Source organism: Pristiophorus japonicus, unplaced genomic scaffold, assembly GCF_044704955.1.
Source record: "Pristiophorus japonicus isolate sPriJap1 unplaced genomic scaffold, sPriJap1.hap1 HAP1_SCAFFOLD_1702, whole genome shotgun sequence".
Taxonomy (NCBI): domain Eukaryota; kingdom Metazoa; phylum Chordata; class Chondrichthyes; family Pristiophoridae; genus Pristiophorus; species Pristiophorus japonicus.
In genome coordinates this window covers 1,147-22,709 of record NW_027251386.1, presented here as the reverse complement: position 1 = coordinate 22,709, position 21,563 = coordinate 1,147, and the positions used below count along the sequence as shown (strand labels likewise).

Sequence of the window (21,563 nt, the reverse complement as noted above, 5' to 3'; positions counted from 1 at the left end):
GAAGGCCAATGGAATCTTTGCCTTTATTGCAAAGGGGATGGAGTATAAAAGCAGGCAAGTCTTGCTGCAGTTGTACAGGGTATTGGTGAGGCCACACCTGGAATACTACATGCAGTTTTGATTTCCATATTTACGAAAAGATATACTTGCTTTGGAGGCAGTTCAGAGAAGGTTCACTAGGTTGATTCTGGGCATAAGGGGGTTGACTTCTGAGGAAAGGTTGAGTAGGTTGGGCCTCTACTCATTGGAATTCAGAAGAATGAGGGGTGATCTTATTGAAATGTATAAGATTATGAGGGGGCTTGACAAGGTGGCTGCAGAGAGAATGTTTCCACTGACAGGGGAGACTAGAACTAGAGGGCATGATCTTAGAATAAGGGGCCAAACATTTAAAACTGCGATGAGGAGAAATTTCTTCTGAGGGTTGTGGATCTACGGAATTCACTGCCTCAGAGAGCTGTGGAAGCTGGGACATTGAATAAATTTAAGACAGAAATAGACAGTTTCTTAAACAATAAGGGAATAAAGGGTTAAGGAGAGCGGGCAGGGACGTGGACTTGAGGCCATGATCGTATTGAATGGCGGAGCAGGCTCGAGGGGCCGTATGGCCCACTCCTCCTATTTCTTATGTTCCAACCAAAATGCACCACCCCACACTTATCTATATTAAAATTAATTTGCCAATTACACACCCATTTGCAAGTTTATTAATATTGCCTTGGATTTTGTCATATTCTTACTCAATATTAGACCCTCCCAAATTGGTGTCCCTTAGCTAGTTTTGTTTGCACACTGCCACTGCCCCTTAAATCTCACGGTCTTCAATTTTGCTTGCAAATCTATTATGTGGCACTTTTGAAAATCCATGTTCATGCTGTGAAAGGTGGGATGATAAGTTGTGTTCTCTACCGCAGAGAGTTGTTGATGCCAGTTCGTTAGATATATTCAAGAGGGTGTTAGATATGACCCTTACGGCTAAAGGCATCAAGGGGTATGGCGAGAAAGCAGGAAAGGGGTACTGAGGTGAATGATCAGCCATGGTCTTATTGAATGGCGGTGCAGGCTCGAAGTACCAAATGGCCTACTCTTGCACCTATTTTCGATGTTTCTATGTTTCTGTGTGTCAGGGTGGGGTGGTGCACCAGCCCGGCAGGATTTAACAGCAACTTCTGGGCTTTTGCAGGAAATAAATGGCCTGTCTGAGGAAATGGAGTTCCTTCCAGCAAGTGACCAGAAGAAGTTCGAGAAACGGAGACCAAGAGACGTGATGCTAATTGTGGGGCTGGTTATTGGGGCAGCTCTCCTGTCACTGATGATCGGGCTCCTTGTTTGGCATTTTCACTGTAAGTATGGCTCGACTGGATCAGGACTACACCCTCAATTAGAAAGCTGAGGATTTCTCTCAAAGTGCAAGTGGAATTATAGAGAGCAAAATATCCAGAGCAGTGTGCTAAGACAGTTAAATATCCAGAGCACTGTGCGCCGGGACAGAGCTAGCCAGGGCGCAGTGCGCCGGGACAGAGCTAGCCAGGGCAAAAAGTAGTAGAAAGAAATCGAAAGGTGACGTCACAGCCAAGGGGGTAAGTGATTGGCTGGTGAATGGTAAGTAGCTTTTCTTTTTTCTTTTCTACATCAGTGAGTAACATTTAGCACTCTTGTTGCCAATTTAAGTGTAACTAAGGGTTAAGTCATGGCAGGAGAGCTCGGACACATGTTATGCTCCTCCTGTACTATGTGGGAAATTGGGGACGCCTCCGGTGTCCCTGACGACTACGTGTGCGGGAAGTGTATCCGCCTCCAGCTCCTGACGAACCGCGTTGCGGAACTGGAACTGCGGTTGGATTCACTCTGGAGCATGCATGATGCTCAGAATGACCTGAATAGCACGTTTAGTGAGTTGCTCTTACCACCGGTAAAGGGTACACAGCCAGATAGGAATGGAAGACCAACAGGAAGAGCAGTGCAGGGGACCCCCTGTGGTCATCCCCCTGCAAAACAGATACACCGCTTTGAGTACTGTTGAGGGGGATGACTCATCAGGGGGGAGCAGCAGCAGCCAAGTTCATGGCACCGTGGCTGGCTCTGCTGCACAGGAGGGCAGGAAAAAGAGTGGCAGAGCGATAGTGATAGGGGATTCAATTGTAAGGGGAATAGATAGGTGTTTCTGCGGCCGCAACCGAGACTCCAGAATGGTATGTTGCCTCCCTGGTGCAAGGGTCAAGGATGTCTCGGAGTGAGTGCAGGACATTCTGAAAAGGGAGGGTGAAACAGCCAGTTGTCGTGGTGCATATAGGTACCAATGCCATAGGTAAAAAACGGGATGAGGTCCTACGAGGCGCATTTAGGGAGCTAGGAACTAAATTAAAAAGTAGGACCTCAAAATGAGTAATCTCAGGATTGCTACCAGTGCCACGTGCTAGTCAGAGTAGGAATCGCAGGATAGCTCAGATGAATACGTGGCTTGAGGATTGTTGCAGAAGGGAGGGATTCAAATTCCTGGGATATTGGAACTGGTTCTGGGGGAGGTGGGACCAGTACAAACCGGACGGTCTGTACCTGGGCAGGACCGGAACCAATATCCTAGGGGGAGTGTTTGCCAGTGCTGTTGTAGAGGAGTTAAACTAATATGGCAGGGGGATGGGAACCTATGCAGGGAGACAGAGGGAAATAAAAAGGAGGCAGAAGCAAAATATAGAAAGGAGAATAGTAAAAGTGGAGGGCAGAGAAACCCAAGGCAAAAAACAACAGGGGCCACATTACAGCAAAATTCTAAAGAGGCAAAGTGTGTTTTTAAAAAAACAAGCCTGAAGGCTCTGTGCCTCAATGCGAGGAGTATTCGGAATAAGGTGGATGAATTAACTGCGCAAATAGCAGTTAACGGATATGATGTGATTGGCATCACGGAGACATGGCTCCAGGGTGACCAAGGCTGGGAACTCAACATCCAAGGATATTCAATATTTAGGAAGGATAGACAGAAAGGAAAAGGAGGCGGGGTGGCGTTGCTGGTTAAAGAGGAAATTAATGCAGTAGTAAGGAGGGACATTAGCCTGTATGATGTGGAATTGGTATGGGTGGAGCTGCGGAATTCCAAAGGGCAGAAAACGCTAATGGGTGTTGTGTACAGACCACCAAATAGTAGTAGTGAGGTTGGGGACAGCATCAAACAAGAAATAAGGGATGTGTGCAATAAAGGTACAGCAGTAATCATGGGCGACTTTAATCTACACATTGATTGGGCTAACCTAACTGGTAGCAATGCGTTGGAGGAAGATTTTCTGGAGTGTATTAGGGATGGTTTTCTAGACCAATATGTCGAGGAACCAACCAGGGAGCTGGGTATTGTGTAATGAGAAGGGACTAAGTAGCAATCTTGTTGTGCGAGGCCCCTTGGGGGGGGGGGGGGGAAGTGACCATAATATGGTAGAATTCTTTACTAAGATGGAGAGTGACAAAGTTAATTTGGAAGCTCGGGTCCTGAACTTAAGGAAAGGTAACTTCGGCGGTATGAGGCGTGAATTGGCTAGATTAGACTGGCAAACGATACTTAAAGGTTTGACGGTGGATAAGCAATGGCAAACATTTAAAGATCACATGGATGAACTTCAGCAAATGTACATCACTGTCTGGAGTAAAAATAAAACTGGGAAGGTGGCTCAACCATGGCTAACAAAGGAAATTAAGGATAGTGTTAAAGCCAAGGAAGAGGCATATATATTGGCTAGAAAAAGCAACAAACCTGAGGACTGGGAGAAATTTAGAATTTAACAAAGGAGGACTAAGGGTTTAATTAAGAGGGGGAAAATAAGAGTACGAGAGGAAGCTTGCAGGGAACATAAAAACTGACTGCAAAAGCTTCTAGAAATATGTGAAGAGAAAAAGATTAGTAAAGACAAACGTAGGTCCCTTGCAGTCGGATTCAGGTGAAATTATAATGGGGAACAAAGAAATGGCAGATCAATTGAACCAATACTTCGGTTCTGTCTTCGAAGGAAGATACAAATAACCTTCCGAAGGTACTCGGGGACAGTGGGTCTAGTAAGAAGGAGGAACTGAAGGATATCCTTATTAGGCGGGAAATTGTGTTGGGGAAATTGATGGGATTGAAGGCCGATAAATCCCCGGGGCCTGATAGTCTGCATCCCAGAGTGCTCAAGGAAGTAGCCCTAGAAATAGTGGATGCATTGGTGATGATTTTCCATCAGTCTATCGATTCTGGATCAGTTCCCATGGACTGGAGGGTAGCTAATGTAGCACCCCTTTTTAAAAAAATGAGGGAGAGAGAAAACGGGTAATTATAGACTGGTTAGCTTGACATCAGTAGTGGGGAAAATGTTGGAATCGATCATGAAGGATGAAATAGCAGCGCATTTGGAAAGCGCTGACAGGATCGGATCAAGTCAGCATGGATTTATGAAGGGGAAATCATGCTTGATGAATCTTCTGGAATTTTTTGAGGATGTAACTCGCAGAGTGGACAAGGGAGAACCAGTGGATGTGGTGTATTTGGCATTTCAGAAGGCTTTTGACAAGGTCCCGCACAAGAGATTGGTGTGCAAAATCAAAGCACATGGTATTGGGGGTAATGTATTGACGTGGATAGGTAACTGGTTGGCAGACAGGAAGCAGAGAGTCGGGATAAACGGGTTCTTTTCAGAATGGCAGGCAGTGACTAGTGGAGTGCCGCAGGGCTCAGTGCTGGGACCCCAGCTCTTTACAATATACATTAACGATTTGGATGAAGGAATTGAGTGTAATATCTCCAAGTTTGCAGATGACACTAAGCTGGGTCGTGGAGTGAGCTATGAGGAGGACACTAAGAGGCTGCAGGGTGACTTGGACAGGTTAGGTGAGCGGGCAAATGCATGGCAGATGCAGTATAATGTGGATAAATGTGAGGTTATCCATTTTGGGGGCAAAAACACAAAGGCAAACACAAACACAAATATTATCTGAATGGCGGCAGATTAGGAAGGTCAACGAGACCTGGGTGTCATGGTTCATCAGTCATTGAAAGTTGGCATGCAGGTACAGCAGACGGTGAAGAAGGCAAATGGTATGTTAGCCGTCATAACTAGAGGATTTGAATATAGAAGCAGGGAGGACTTACTGCAGTTGTACAGAGCCTTAGTGAGGCCTCACCTGGAATATTGAGTTCAGTTTTGGTCTCCTAGTCTGAGGAAGGACGTTCTTGCTATTGAGGGAGTGCAGCGAAGGTTCACCAGACTGATTCCAGGGATGGCTGGACTGTCATATGAGGAGAGACTGGATCAAATGGGCCTTTATTCACTGGAGTTTAGAAGGATGAGAGGGGATCTCATTGAAACGTATAAGATTCTGATGGGACTGGACAGGTTAGATGCGGGAAGAATGTTCCCGATGTTGGGGAAGTCCAGAACCAGGGGACATAGTCGTAGGATAAGGGGTGGGCCATTTAGGACTGAGACGAGGAGGAACTTCTTCACTGAGTTGTTAACCTGTAGAATTCCCGATCGCAGAGAGTTGTTGATGCCAGTTCACTGGATATATTCAAGAGGGAGTTAGATATGGCTCTTACGGCTAACGGGATCAAGGGGTATGGAGAGAAAGCAGGAAAGGGGTACTGAAGGAATAATCAGCCATGATCTTATTGAATGGCGGTGCAGGCTTGAAGGGCCGAATGGCCTACTCCTGCACCTATTTTTCCATGTTTCTAGACAGAGCTAGCCAGGGCACAGTGCGCCATGACTGGGCTAGCTAGGGCACAGTGCGCCATGACTGGGCTAGCTAGGGCACAGTGCGCCATGACTGGGCTAGCCAGGGCACAGTGTGCCATGACTGGGCTAGCTAGGGCACAGTGCGCCATGACTGGGCTAGCCAGGGCGCAGCCCGCTTCGACATGTGTTGTAAGAAATAGCCACGTTTAAGACTATCTCTGGTCACTTTAATAATCAGGATCGACTGTAAACTAATCTGATGGGTATCTTGTGATTAATCAGAATTTAAGACAGAATATAACACATTAGTAATACAGCAAAAACATATAACCGGAACAGGTAGTTGATATCGATGCCGATCGGAGAAACGGTTGGCACACGTGAGCAGCTCTCTGGCTTGCAGTCTCTTTTTCTCTGTCTAGAGCTTCCTTCGGCGTGGGATCACTCGAGTGTTTGACCAGCTTGACTTCTGTTTCATTCTCCCCTCACACTGTCTAAGCGCAACCTTGAGGAAGACTGCCTTTTGTTCCATTTTTAGGGGTGGTACTGACCTTTTGACCGAAAGAGATTTCCCTAAAAACTTAATATCGAATAAGGCTTCTAGTTCTTTGTCTTGATTCTCAAAAGAAAGCCCGCCCTGAAGATGTTTACACTAATCTTCCTGTGGAAATCGTTCCATCTTTCTCGTCCCTATCCTCTCCTTTGATCCAATGAGGCCAAACCAGAAAAGTGCTCACTTTAGAATCGTTATCTCTTTTATGACGTAGCAACATGTTTGTTAACTCTCAAATTCCATCCATTCTAAGTCTTTCTATAACAAATTGTCTTAAAGATACACAACAAAACTGAAGTTTTAACTATAAACCACAGATAATGGTTGTCATAGTGCAGAATGCTGTCACATCTCACCAGGGTACCAAGACATTAGCATTTCAAAGCATTCTGAGTAGACACTTAGTCTCCAGTTTTAAACAATGATTTAAAACACAGCATTCGTATGTTTTATACATTCGTATCAATTTTATACATTTTCGGGCATCTTCAGTTTCTAACAGTGCGATTACAGACAAGGCTCACTACCCTGGCTATATTTGTTTTGCACTCCATAGTATAGGAGTGAGACTTTTATAGGAGGAGCTGGACAAATCCTGAATGAGAACCGTTCTTCTTGTTAACTATGGTTTTGATCTCCTAGTTCGGCCAGATAATCGAATCAAGAAAATGTACAATGGCTACCTTACCATCACCAACAAGAAGTTTGTTGAGACTCTGGAGGACTCCGAGTCTAAAGAATTTCAGGCTCTCGCAGCTACAGTGGAGCAAATGGTGAGTTTGTGCTTATCCCATCAAATACTCCCAGGGCAGGTACAGCACGTGTTAGATAGAGAGTAAAGCTCCCTCTTCACTGTCCCCATCAAACATTCCCAGGGCAAGTACAGCACGGGGTTAGATACAGAGTAAAGCTCCCTCTACACTGTCCCCATCAAACACTCCCAGGGCAGGTACAGCACGGGGTTCGATACAGAGTAAAGCTCCCTCTACACTGTCCCCATCAAACACTCCCAGGAAAGGTACAGCACGGGTTAGATACAGAGTAAAGTGCCTCTGCATATACCTGCCTGGTTCTTGTCCACAAGGATTATCTATGCTGCCCTGATCCTAATGCTCTTCAAGAATGTATTTTTAGTTGTCAAGTTCTTTCTTCAAGAAACTATTATTGCTGGTTGCTTGATGCTGTGTGATACGAGTACAGGATTTGGGCCTGGTCAGAGATATATGTCATGCTGAATGTTAAATGCTGCTCCCATATCCGACGCTCGCTTCCGAGACTGACCTGTAACGTCCAGTTATGGCGGCACTATCTGCTCTGGTTAGCTGACAGAATTGGCACAAGTACTTTGATGGTGGAATAATTAATGCTCCCCCAGACTACTGATCACAAATTGGATCTTTAATGTAAAGACTGTGCCGTTATGGAAAATCGATACAGTTCTCAATTTGTTGCAGAACTTCCATTTCCTCAGATGGAAAGAATAAGACTTGACACTTCACCAATGGTAAGCTATTCTCAGCCTGGGGCTTAGTAAAGAGCTTGATGGTGTGGCTTTGTCCATCAGTGTACAGCCTTCACCCTGTATCCATGGGCTCGGGGGCTGGGGCAGGATTGCGGACTCTCCACAAGTTGACTGACCGCTCTGGGCATGGAGTGGTCAATTACCCCATACCCCAATAGACGCCATGTGAGATTCCATCTTTCCCTGTCCCACCCCCCCCGCCAACCAGTCATCCACCTCTCCAATAACGTCCAATCTTTGTCAGCCTTGGATACACAGCCTTTTCATGGATCCTCGACTCCAATCTATTGGGCCCTGATTCCAGGCACCTCTTTCCTTAATTGACTGACTACTGAGCAAAGAAAGCAACCTATGCCCCACACGCCCTACAGCGGGGATCATACCCCTGCCACCGCCCCCCCCCCCCTCAACCCCCCGCACGCGGCGTCCCTCCCCCAATTGGGTTTAGCAGCGGAGGGTCAGATCACAACGAAAAGCCGGTCACATAGTCGGTGAAATTCAAGCCTAAATGTAGCTTCAGTTTGCAGTAAAAATGCACAAGGTTTATTTAATTCACTCTTTTCCTCTTGTGTTTTTTTTTAACTTTTTCAGCTTCAGGAAAATTACCAGCAAATCGATGCAGTGGCTCCGTACTACGTCCGTTCCACAGTTACTGCATTCAGGTAGGCCCCTAATTGGACAGCCTGATCCTGCAGGAAGCTGTGTTGCTGACTATCGGGGTACAGGATCCCATATTGCTGGGTACAGGGTCCCATATTGCTGACTATCTGGGTACAGGGTCCCATATTGCTGACTATCTGGGTACAGGGTCCCATATTGCTGACTATCTGGGTACAGGGTCCCATATTGCTGACTATCTGGGTACAGGGTCCCATATTGCTGACTATCTGGGTACAGGGTCCCATATTGCTGACTATCTGGGTACAGGGTCCCATATTGCTGACTATCTGGGTACAGGGTCCCATATTGCTGACTATCTGGGTACAGGGTCCCATATTGCTGACTATCTGGGTACAGGGTCCCATATTGCTGACTATCTGGGTACAGGGTCCCATATTGCTGACTATCTGGGTACAGGGTCCCATATTGCTGACTATCTGGGTACAGGGTCCCATATTGCTGACTATCTGGGCGCAGGGTCCCATATTGCTGACTATCTGGGCGCAGGGTCCCATATTGCTGACTATCTGGGCGCAGGGTCCCATATTGCTGACTATCTGGGCGCAGGGTCCCATATTGCTGACTATCTGGGCGCAGGGTCCCATATTGCTGACTATCTGGGCGCAGGGTCCCATATTGCTGACTATCTGGGCGCAGGGTCCCATATTGCTGACTATCTGGGCGCAGGGTCCCATATTGCTGACTATCTGGGCGCAGGGTCCCATATTGCTGACTATCTGGGCGCAGGGTCCCATATTGCTGACTATCTGGGCGCAGGGTCCCATATTGCTGACTATCTGGGCGCAGGGTCCCATATTGCTGCATATCGGGGCGCAGGGTCCCATATTGCTGCATATCGGGGCACAGGGTCCCATATTGCTGCATATCGGGGCACAGGGTCCCATATTGCTGCATATCGGGGCACAGGGTCCCATATTGCTGCATATCGGGGCACGGGGTCCCATATTGCTGCATATCGGGGCACAGGGTCCCATATTGCTGCATATCGGGGCACAGGGTCCCATATTGCTGAATATTGGGGTATAGAGGCCTGGGCATCTCCCATTCTTCCTGTGGGATCTAGTGATTGTGCTGAGGGTACATTCCAGGCCAGCCTGATCATGTGCTCACTGACAGTCACATTCTGACCTTTTGCCCGAGGGGTCACTTGCAATGTCCCCTTTAACTTCTGGTGGTCCTGCACAGCCGTTGCACCGGCTTTTAAACTGGACAAACTGCGTGTACCCGGAAATGTGAATGGGCTTGGCAGCACGTTAAAGGAGCCCGCACCCATAAAGAATTCGAGGGATGATTTTTCACCAGGTCGGGGTCAGCAGCCTGACCCCAGGTTGATGTCCCACCTCCCTAACTGGGTGCTGAGGTTAATTGTGGTTGTCTCGGAGTTGAACCTGGGGCCTACGATCTGTGTGGCTTTGGTTGGTGGCGTACAGGAACGAGAGGACGGCTTGTGAATTGTTTCACTTGTCTCTTGTTGCTTCAGTTATTTGAGCTTTGTGAACTATTGAGAGTTGAGTATTTCTGGGATCTGTCTGACCTGCCTCCACCACTTCTCCCTGCAGTGAAGGTTCTGTGATCGCTTATTATTGGCTTGAATGTCAAGTCCCACCAGAGAACGAGGCCGAACTCGATAAAGCCATTAGTTCTGTATCTATGACGAAGTATGGCAGGTCTAGCAATCCAGATACTGCTACATCGTTGAGTGTTACCAACATGGTAGTCGGTCGTAAGTACTGCTCGTTTTCCAGTGCGTTCAGTGTGGGCGGGTAGCTGTGTTTTATCGAGGGTCCCACAATTGTGTCTGCATTAACGACATTTCATTGTAAATTTTCTTTGCTAGAGATGAGGAAACAAATTCTCCCCTGGCTGTCCTGGTACCTTGCCCTGTTCCCCTTTCTCACACCTCCTTCACCCCAACTTTCCCCCTTCCATGAGATCCCCTCCTTCATTCCTCCCTCCGCCTCTACCCTGAGGCAATTTTCATCCATTGTCATTTGTGTGAGTGGGGAGGAGCAGTGTGGGAGGTGGAGGTGGAGGTGGAGGTGGAGGTGGAGGTGGAGGTGGAGGTGGGGATGAGGGGGAGGGGGGGGAGAGGGGGGAGGAGCGATGGGGGAGGGGCAGCGGGTGGTGTGAGAGGGAACGTTCTGTCCCAGTATTGTGCTAACACTATGATTGTGTTTTCAGGTGCTGATCCACGGAAGGTGAAGCCACCAAAGGACAGTAAGTACTGAGGACATTCGGTCTGCACGGGAGGTGTTGCTCTTGGCAACCACCTGCCGTCTGTAGGTTCTCTGTGCAGCAGTTTGGGGGCTATGGTTTAGGGCCCGGTGTCTCGCTGGTCCCGATGGTTGGGTTGGGGTTTTTGAGGAGTCGGTGTTTTTTTTGGGGGGGGGGGGGCCAGTGTGGTTTAGGGGCCGGGTTTCGAGCCTGGTTTCGTGCTGTTGTAGGTGGTTGAGCAGAGTGGACGGAATGGTGTGAGGGAGCTGTTTGCCCTGTGAATAGGGGAGGAGCAGAGTGCTGCTGTGGAGTCTAGCAGTATGTGTTTTATCATTTATCTTTTCTTTGACAGAAAGCTGCTCTTATGACCTGCATGCAAAATCTGGAGTTTTCAGCATATTTACCTCACCGGGATTTCCGAATTCTCCCTACCCTGCCAATTCCTGGTGTCAGTGGGTTATCCGGGCAGATCCTGACCACGTTCTTGAACTCAACTTTGTGACCTTCGACCTGGAACGAACCTGCCACAATGACTTTGTGACGGTCTATGACTCACTGAGTCCCATCGAGAAACGGGAGATAACTGAGTAAGTGTGAGTGGCAGGCTGCTGGCCATGTCCCGATCACAGCAAACCAGAGCGGCCCCCCCCCCACCCACCTCGGGACCAGTCTGCGGGCGAAGACCCCCACAATGGTCTGGCCGTCTCTCTGCCGGGGGCTGGTTGTAGCGCTCGCTATATGCAGGATTGTGTTTTCCTGTTGCTGCTCAGTTCTATGTTCTGTCAGTTGTGAGACAGTCCCATGGGTAACTGCTTTCACCCTTCCCACAGTGCCCGGCAGCCTGCCCTGGATTCCGGCACTTGGAAAGAAGATGCTTGGTGCTGGGGGAGGTCTGCGTCCTGACACTCCCTACCCCCATACTGTGGTTTGAGGGGATGCTGAGCGTCAGTGCCAATTGCTCCCTTGAACAGTGATCCTTAGTCTGGAAGAAACATCAGTATAATCCAGGCTGACACTCCAGGGCAGGACTGATGGAGTGCTGCACTGTCGGAAGTGCCGTCTTTCGGATCAGACGTTGAACGTCTGCTCTCCCAGCTGTGTCATCCCACAACCACTATTGGAAGAATAGCTGGGGGAGTTCTCCCAGTGTTCTGCAGTCATTTCTCCCCCAACCAACACCTAAAAATAGATTATCTGATCATTATCACATTCCTGTTTGTGGGAGCTTGCTGTGTGCAAATTGGCTGCCACATTTCCTACACTGCAACAGTGACAACATTTCAAAAGTACTTCATTGGCTACAAAGCGCCCTGGAATGTCCCGAAGATACTATATAAATCCTTTGTACGTGGGGAGTGAGCACAGTGAGTCTCTCTTCGAGAGAGTTAGTGGTGTCGGTGTGAGTGTCGGGATCTGAAGCTTGCATCCTATCTCAGGGTATGGGTGTGACTGACAGGGAGCTGTATCATGGGCCAATTCTATCGAGATGCCACCTGCAGGCATGACTGAATGGTGCATGACATACAAGCACATGTAATCTATCTGAGATGTACTGCTGGTTCTCACCCACAGGCGCTGTGGCACCTATCCTCCAACCAATGCGCTCAAGCTGATGTCGTCTCGTAACGTGATGCTGGTGACGCTGATAACAGATGAAGATGAGAATTACCCGGGATTCAAAGCAGAGTTCAGACAACTTCCAAAGAAAAAAGGTAAGAATCTCATTGCAGTGAGAACCCAAGTGTGACTTGGCCCGGCCCGGGACTTGAGTGAGCCTGGCATTGAAGCTCACTCACAATTGGCTTGCAACTCAGCACGCCCTGTTTTTCTGTTTCTGTAGCGACTGCTGGCACTTTTGGGGCCGGCGGATTTTAATGTGATGTAATTGAGGGAAGTATGTTTTACAGTGTATTTTTCTCGTGCGCTTTTAGCAGCATTGGACACCAGGGGCCAGAGAGTCCCTGATGACCAGAGCTGGTTTGTGGGAGTGGGGCAGGAGAGCCGGATGGTAAATAGTTTCAGCTATGCAATCAATGGCGTTGGTGAAACTGCCAGGGCTTTGTACTTTTTGCATTCCTTCCTGCAAGATTGTGAACACAAAGAGAGAGATTGATTCCCTTAGAAGTTTATAATACCCCCATCAAAGCCCCTCCCTGTGGTGCATTGACCCTCTCCCTGTGCTACATTGACCCATTGAAGCCCCTCCCTCGGGTACACTAACTCCCCATCGAAGCCTGCCTCCCCCTCCCGGTACACTAACTTCCCATTGAAGCCTCTTGGGTACACTAACTCCTCATTGAAGCCCCTCCCTCCGGTACATTAACTCCCTATCGAAGCCCCTTCCTCGTGTACATTATCACTGATCGCAGGTTGCTGTGGCCGTGTTTAATTATGTTTTTGATGTAGAATTCTATTGGAAGTAACAATGGGAACGCTCAATCGTGTCATGTGTCAGTGATCTGTAACATTGATGTGTTGTGGTTCGGGTGGTCTCCCTGCTGACATTTGCCCGAGTTATTGGGGGCCAGCCGCCCCCCCAGCCTGCCCATTGGTGCTTCTCCAAGATGCGACTCCCTGATGCATCCTCTGGTCTCTCCCAGTGTATCTGTGCTTTTACTAATGTATAACAGTCCCCACTAACCAGAGAGGTGATTTGTTTCTGATAGAATGCAGAGAGGTTTTGGAAGGGCGCGGGAATTTCTCTTCCCCGTACTATCCTGCGTATTACCCCCCTCGGGCCGACTGCACCTGGATCTTGAGGGTAAGAGCGACCATTTTATTTATATTGCCTCTCCTCTTTCTGCCGATCAAAGTGTATCACTTCACACTTCTCTGTGTTAAATTACATGTCACCAATCTGTCTGTGCTCCTGAAGTCTGTTACTGTTTACTACATTTGAGTTTTGTGTCATCTGTTAACTTTGAAATAATGCCCTGTATCACCAAGCCCAGGTCGTTGATGTGTCTCACAAAGAGCAGCAGTCCCAATAGCGATCCTGGGGGACACCACATTATACACATTCCAGTCTGGAAAAACAACCCTTCACCACAACTCAGCCAATTTCATATCCACACAGTCACTGCCACTTTAATCCAATAGGCTTCAATTTTATTCACAAGTCTACAATGTGGTGCTTTGTCAAACTCCTTGTAAAAGTCCATATACACTGCATCAACCTCACTACCCTCATCAACCCTCTCCATTACTTCAAAGAACTCAATCAAGTTAGACCTGAAATTTCCCTGGAGTGGGATTTGAACCCACGACTTTCTGACTGAACTGAGAGCTCTACCCACTGAGCCACAGTTGACACACACAGAGCCAACACAAGCACAACGGGCCAAGGTGGCCACCTGCGCTGCAAATTTCTATGATTCAATGCTCCAGGAGTCAGAAGCTGTCCCTCCTGCACCGTTCTCTCGCCACGCGTTAACTTGTCTTCTCCTACAATTCTCCCACTCGCTAGTGAGTGGCACTGGGAGGAATGCAGAGATTGATATCTTTTGAGGTCCTGCTGTTTCATTTCCTCCTGAACTGCTGAAACTCTGCCTGTAGGACCTCAACCTCTTTTTCTTCCTGTGTCATTGGTTCCCACATGGATCACAACTTCTGGTTCATCCCCCTTCCCCCTCAACATATTCTCAGCGATGTCCTTTACCCTGGCACCAGGGAAACCACACACCATGCGGGACACATGTCAGTGGTTGCAGAAATGCATGTCTTGCCCCCGGACTATCCAATCCCCTCTGATCAGTGCATCCTGCACGTTGCTGTTAGTGCACCCCCCCCCCCCCCCCCCCCCGTGCAGTCATTTGGCCCACAATGCCATGGATACGCTCCCGACTACACTCCCTCACCGGTATTCAGTGCCAGGCTCCCGGAGATTTCCTGCACTGCCTTGCCTCTTCCTAACCTGCCCGATAGCCACTCGCTCACTTCCCTCGGGAACTCTCAGCTGAGGAGTGACCAACTCCTGGATATTCTCGGCCCCCCTCCGTATACCCTGAGCTTGGGTTGGAGCAATGGAGGCACTTCCTGTGCACATGGTTATCCTGGAGCTCCCCCATGGCACAGGGATTGCAGACAGTGGGTCCCCACCAGCCCATCATTTCACACAAACTTCAATCTCCCCGTTTTTAGCTTACTATCCTCTCATTCCTATTTATTATTCAATTATTTATGCATACTGGATTTTTATTTTAATGCAATTCGAATTGCTTTGCGATTGGTCTTCTCTACTTAGTCATTTATTCCCCTGCCTTCCCCTACCCCCCCGCGCCTCACTTCCCCCCCCCGCCTCACTTCCCCCCCCCGCCTCACTTCCCCCCCCCCGCCTCACTTCCCCCCCCCCGCCTCACTTCCCCCCCCCGCCTCACTTCCCCCCCCCCCGCCTCACTTCCCCCCCCCCCCGCCTCACTTCCCCCCCCCCCCGCCTCACTTCCCCCCCCCCCGCCTCACTTCCCCCCCCCCCGCCTCACTTCCCCCCCCCCGCCTCACTTCCCCCCCCCGCCTCACTTCCCCCCCCCGCCTCACTTCCCCCCCCGCCTCACTTCCCCCCCCCGCCTCACTTCCCCCCCCCGCCTCACTTCCCCCCCCCGCCTCACTTCCCCCCCCCGCCTCACTTTCCCCCCCCGCCTCACTTTCCCCCCCCGCCTCACTTTCCCCCCCCGCCTCACTTTCCCCCCCCGCCTCACTTCCCCCCCCGCCTCACTTCCCCCCCCGCCTCACTTCCCCCCCCGCCTCACTTCCCCCCCCCGCCTCACTTCCCCCCCCCGCCTCACTCCCCCCCCCCCGCCTCACTTCCCCCCCCCCCGCCTCACTTCCCCCCCCCCGCCTCACTTCCCCCCCCCCGCCTCACTTCCCCCCCCCCGCCTCACTTCCCCCCCCCGCCTCACTTCCCCCCCCCGCCTCACTTCCCCCCCCCGCCTCACTTCCCCCCCCCGCCTCACTTCCCCCCCCCCCGCCTCACTTCCCCCCCCCCCGCCTCACTTCCCCCCCCCCCGCCTCACTTCCCCCCCCCCCCCGCCTCACTTCCCCCCCCCCCCCGCCTCACTTCCCTCCCCCCCCCGCCTCACTTCCCCCCCCCCCGCCTCACTTCCCCCCCCCCCCCGCCTCACTTCCCCCCCCCCCCCGCCTCACTTCCCCCCCCCCCGCCTCACTTCCCCCCCCCCCCCCGCCTCACTTCCCCCCCCCCCCGCCTCACTTCCCCCCCCCCTCGCCTGTTTGGTGCAATGGATTGCTAACTGATGCTATAACCAGCAAACTGCAGGCCCCTTCAGTTGGAGCTCACTCTCGGCCCCTCATTGGCTGTGTGATGATGTCGACTGTGTGCGGGGTTATCTGCACCCTCTTGCCTGCAAAGCCATGCTTAGTGTGGATCCTCTTTCTCTTCAGGTGCCTGAATCCATGAAAGTGAAAGTGGTGTTCAACGTGTTCCTTCTACAAGAGCAGCACGATGGGGTCTGCAAGGACTACGTGGAAATAAATAACGAGAAGTGAGTCCTTCAAACTGGGCACAGTCCTGTGTGTGCAACTATCTAAAGGCAGGTGGGAATCTGTGGGACAGTAACTTGGGCAGGGGCTTACTGAGTGAGCTGACCTCGACCTGAGTAAATGGTTGAGTGGGGAGCGGGGAAGGTGGATCAGTGCTTGCTGGATGTGAGGGAAGGACAGGCTTCTGCTAATGGGCATGTGGAGGCAGGGATCCGGCTTCTGGTTCCTGAGCTGGGGGGTCGAGGTCGGGGAGTGGGGGGGGGGTCAGTGCTGGAATGAGAGCGAGGCTGAGCTCACGTTTGGGGATCTGTGTCGCTGCATCTACCCCATGCTTCTGACAGAGAGCAGATACACTGCGGGGGTGGGGGGGGCGGTGGGGTGCGGCGGGGAAGGCCTTAGAGAGGCCTTAGAGAGGGGACAGAAAAGATTTACAAAAATGATTCCATGGATCGTGGATAGACTGGAGAAGCTGGGGTTGTTCTCCTTGGAACAGCGAAGATCGAGGGGAGATTTGATCGAGGTGCTCAAAATCTAGACAGAGTAGATAGAGAGAAACTGTTCCCATTGGTGGAAGGGTCGAGAACCAGAGGTCACGGGTTTAAGGCGATTGACAAAAGAACCAAAGGCGACATTAAAAAAAAAGCTTTTTTACACAGCGAGTGTTTAAGATCAGGAATGCACTGCCTGAGAAGGTGGTGGATGCAGACTCGATCACTGCTTTCAAAAGGGAATTGAATAATCATCTGAAAGAAAAAACATTGTAGGGCTACGGGGAAAAGGTGGGAGAGCAGAACTAGCTGAAGTGCTCGGCGGGCTGAATGGCCTCCTTCCCATTCTATGATTCTATACGTTAACCTGCAAGATCCAAAGGACCCAATCTAAACCCTGTATCTCAATATATTCAGAATGTACAGAGGTTGTACTGAGCTGTATTAAACTAATTTTCTTGATTTCATACCAGATATTCTGAACGTCTGACTGAATCACAGTTTTGCCACTTCATCTGATGTTGGCCTCTACGCTAACTATCCCATGATACCCTTTACCTGTGCCAAGCTATTAACCTATCACCGATTCTATTCCCTTTCCTGGCCACTGCCTGAGGTGGAATAAGAATTCGCAAACTAGGCATCCTAGTTGACCAAAGTTGAGCTTCTAACCCCATGTCTTTCTCCACCTCCGGAATGCTGCCTGTCTTCACCCCTGTCTCAGTGCATCTGCTGCTGAAACCTTCAGCTATGCTTTTACTACCTCTGGATCGACTATTTCATTGCTGTTCTGGCTGGCCTCCCGACTGCAACCTTCCATAAACTTCAGCTCATCCTGTTGTGTATAGAAGAACTCCACGAGGCTGAGTACTGTGAGCTAAACTTGGTGTGACCGTAGTCTTTATTACAACTCGAGTGCCTAAACAACATGGCAGCCAACCTTTTATACTGGCCCTGCACGTGTATGCAGGTGACCATTAGGACTCCAACAGTCGAGCCCTCTGGTGGCAAGTATTACATAATTACATACATATCGCATCCAAAACTCTGCTGCCCGTATCCGAATTCTCACCAAGCCCCGTTAACCCATCGCCTCTGTGCTCGATGACTTGGATTGGCTCCTGGTCTGCCAACGCCTCATTTTTAAAACTCTGATTCTTTAAAAATCTTTCTACAGCCCTACCCTCCTATCTCTGTAACCTGCCCCACAACCCTCTGAAATCTCTGCATTCCTCCAATTCTGGCCTCGCACATATCCCTGATTTTAATCAGTCCATCATTGGCCTTTTGCTGTCTAGACCTTAAACTTTGGAATTCCCTCCCTAAACCTCTGCATCTTTACTGCTCCTTAAAACCTACCTCTTGAACTGTATAAAACATTGGTTAGGCCATAGCTGGAGTACTGCGTGCAGTTCTGGTCACCACATTACAGGAAAGATGTGATTGCACTGGAGAGGGTATAGAGGAGATTTACGAGGATGTTGTCGGGAATGGAGAATCTTAGCTATGAGGACAGATTGGAGAGGCTGGATTTGTTTTCCTTGGAACAGAGGAGGCTAAGGAGAAACCTCATTGAGGTGTTTAACATTGAGAGGCCTGGATATAGTGGATAGAAAGGGCCTATTTCACTTCGCAGAGGGGTCAACAACCAAGTGTCATAAATTTAAAGTAAGTTGTAGGCGGTTTAGAGGGGATTTGAGGGGAAATTTCTTCATCCAGAGGGTGGTGGAGGTCTGGAACTCACTGCCTGAAAGGGTGGTAGGGGCAGAAAGCCTCACCTCATTTAAAAAGTACTTGGATGTGCACCTGAAGTGTCTTACCCTCAGGGCCACGGACCAAGAGCTGGAAAATGGGATTAGGCTAGATAGCCTCTTGTTCGCCAGCACGAACACGATGGGCAGAAATGGCCTCCTACCGTGCTGTAAACTTCTATGATTCTATGATTATCATCATAGGCAGTCCCTCGGAATCGAGGAAGACTTGCTTCCACTCTTAAAATGAGTCCTTAGGTGGCTGAACAGTCCAATACGAGAACCACAATCCCTGTCACAGGTAGGACAGATAGTCGTTGAGGGAAGGCGTGGGAGGGACTGGTTTGCTGCACGCTCCTTCCGCTGCCTGAGCTTGTTTTCTGCATGCTCTCGGAGATGTGACTCGAGATGCTTAGCGCCCTCTCGGATGCACCTCCTCCATTTAGGGTGGTCTTAGGCCACGGACTCCCAGGTGTCAGTGGGATTAACCAAGTCTATGATTAACCAAGGTTTTGGTCACCTGTCTTAATGTGCCTCAGTGTTGAATCTTTTTTGATAACGCTCCTGTGAAGCGCCTTGGGACGTTTTACTACATTAAAGGCGCTATATAAATGCAAGTTGTTGTTGAATTACATGCAGTTGTACACTTGCGTTTTAGGATCTGTAAGCACAGAGGACAGCTGGTGCGACTGGGTGATACAAATGAGATGACCATCCGGTTCCATTCTGATGCGGCCGAGTCAAATCGGGGGTTCTCTGCTCTCTTTGAACCTTATGATGTTACTAAACGTAAGTAACAGAAGGGAAATGGGGGTGATTGGGGAGGGAAAAGGGTCTCTCTGCCGCCTTCTGTGTCGCCCAATCTTTGTCTCGGTCCGGCACTGGGTTCGGGCATTGCGTTGTTCTGGTGCACTCGGGCTCATGCTCTCCTCTCTTCCTTGCCCTCTAGTGCACTATCCTTTGACTCTCATCCTGTCAGAAAACAGTTCTTTTTAGTTTTTGCAGATTGCCATCTCCTGCCTTGATGGCACATTTAACCTAACCAATTCTGGCCTCTTCACACCCTCGATTTTAATTGCTTCACTATTGGTGGCATCTGCTGCTAGGCCCCAAGCTCTGGAACTCCCTCTCTAAACCTCTCCGCCTCTCTACACCTCTCCTTCTTGAAGACGCTCCTTTAAACCTGCCTCTTCTGTCCTAATATCTCTATTGTGGCTTGGTGTCAAATTTTGTTTGATTACGCGTTGAAGCACTTTGGGGCATTTTACTACGTTAAAGGTGCTATATAAATGAAAGTTGTTGTTGAAGTGTGGGAGATGATGTATTGTGTCTCTCTGCAGCTTGCCCAAATGAGTTTGCCTGCAAGAGCGGCCGTTGTATCCAAAAGGACCTGGCATGTGACGGATGGAATGACTGTGGGGACCACAGTGATGAATTCAAATGCAGTGAGTGTCCACATTACCACAGTGTGCATCGGGGAGGGTGGTGGGGTTGTGGATTTATGGTGGGGTCATGGAATTAAAGGGGTATGTTGAGGTGGTGAAGTTATGGGGGGGAATCGGGTGCAGTTATGGGGCGGGGGGGTGTCGGCTTGGGTGGTGGATTTATGAAGAGAAGTTGACTGTACACGGCCTGTATGGAGTGCGGGAGGAAAACGCTGGAACAGATGCAGCACCCTCCAGATCATGAGCACAGGACCGGCAGAAGGCTGAAACGTGAACCGGAAACCAAACGCAATCGTAAAAATATGCTTCTAATGTTACAACAGCAAGAGTTTGGGAAGGAGATCCGAGATTCCCAAGGATGGAAATAGGTTTGAAACGGAGGATGAGCAACTGGTTAATGGATGGAACGTACTGCTTCCTGGAAGAGTAGCGTTGTTATTGATCACCTGTGGTGCTCTTTAAGGGACGGGCGGGACTTTGGGTGTGACGTGAGATCGGGAAAAGAATCTGTGAAGTGCAGACAGTTGTTATGGAAGAGTCAGTGCACATCGGAAGGCCCTGGTCCTTTTCTACTCTTGCTCTCGATGACTTGTCGTAATTCCGATCACACTCGTGCACAAGCCCCAAGTCCCTGTGTCTTCACTGACCCTGATACTGTGCCAGGATAGCATCAGAAAACCTTTGCCATAATTGTTTTAGTTCCTAGGATGAATACCCTGATTATCAGACGAGGCTGCAGTACAGGAGCATGCTCACCTTGTCAGCCGCAGCTCAGGAGGCAGCACTCTTGCTTCTGAGTCAGAAGGTTGTGGGTTCAAGCCCCTCTCCAGAGACTTGAGCTCCCAGTGCAGTATTGAGGGAGTGGTGCACTGTCGGAGGTGCCCTCTTTCGGATGAGGCATTAAACAGAGGTCCTGTCTGCTTCCAGGTAAATGCAAATATCCCACGGCACTATTTCGAAGAAGAGTGGAGGAGGTCACCCAAGTGTCTTGGGAAATATTTAGCCCTCAACTGACACCTGAAAATCAGGTTATCTGATCATTTCCCTCATTGCTGTTTGTGAGAGCTTGCTGTGCGCTAATTGGACTGCCGTGTTTCCCACATTACAACAATGAGTGCATTTCGAGAAGCGCTTCATTGGCTGTGAAATGCCGTGGGACGTATTGAGGTCTTTATAGGAGCTGTATTCCTTCTTTCTCTTGGTACTAATGCTCATTTTGTCGTGGATCCGAGGCGATCTCGCTGGGTATGGTTGGGTGTCATGTGTCACAGTCGGAAGATCTTGATGTGTCTTGGAACACAGCCCCGTCACACGTTGTGTGCTTAGATCTGAAATTGGGTGTTTGTGAGCCTTTCTGCCTCCATGGAGGTTTGATTATGTGATGACCAGTCACATTCGAGTCACGCAAGTGCCAGGCAATGACTAGCTCCAACAAGCGAGAGTCTAACCACTGCCCCATGACATTCAATGGTATTAGCATCGCCAAATCTCCCACCATCAACATCCTGGGGTCACCATTGACCAGAAACTTAACTGGACCAGCCACTTAAATACTGTAGCTACAAGAGCAGGTCAGAGGCTGGGTATCCTGTGGTAAGTGTCTCACCTCCTGACTCCCCAAAGCCTTTCCACCATCTACAAGGCACAAGTCAGGCATGTGATGAAACACCCCCCACTTGCCTGGATGAGTGCAGCTCCAACAACACTCCAGAAGCTCAAC

At 49.7% G+C, this 21,563-nt stretch overlaps 1 protein-coding gene across 1 annotated transcript in view; it reads left to right on the top strand.

Moving 5' to 3' along the window:
* The window catches only part of LOC139243497 (suppressor of tumorigenicity 14 protein homolog), a gene marked incomplete at its 3' end in the record, with an annotated part of 43,734 nt that extends 23,891 nt beyond the window's left edge, over positions 1-19,843 (top strand). Inside the window, exons 2-12 of the mRNA XM_070870778.1 lie at positions 1,184-1,343; positions 6,892-7,022; positions 8,363-8,433; positions 10,012-10,175; positions 10,634-10,669; positions 11,019-11,253; positions 12,239-12,378; positions 13,333-13,427; positions 16,061-16,161; positions 19,057-19,187; positions 19,739-19,843. Coding sequence (XP_070726879.1) covers positions 1,184-1,343; positions 6,892-7,022; positions 8,363-8,433; positions 10,012-10,175; positions 10,634-10,669; positions 11,019-11,253; positions 12,239-12,378; positions 13,333-13,427; positions 16,061-16,161; positions 19,057-19,187; positions 19,739-19,843 — 1,369 coding nt within the window. The remainder of the gene's footprint in view (positions 1-1,183; positions 1,344-6,891; positions 7,023-8,362; positions 8,434-10,011; positions 10,176-10,633; positions 10,670-11,018; positions 11,254-12,238; positions 12,379-13,332; positions 13,428-16,060; positions 16,162-19,056; positions 19,188-19,738) is intronic.
* Between the last annotated feature and the right edge of the window lie 1,720 nt (positions 19,844-21,563).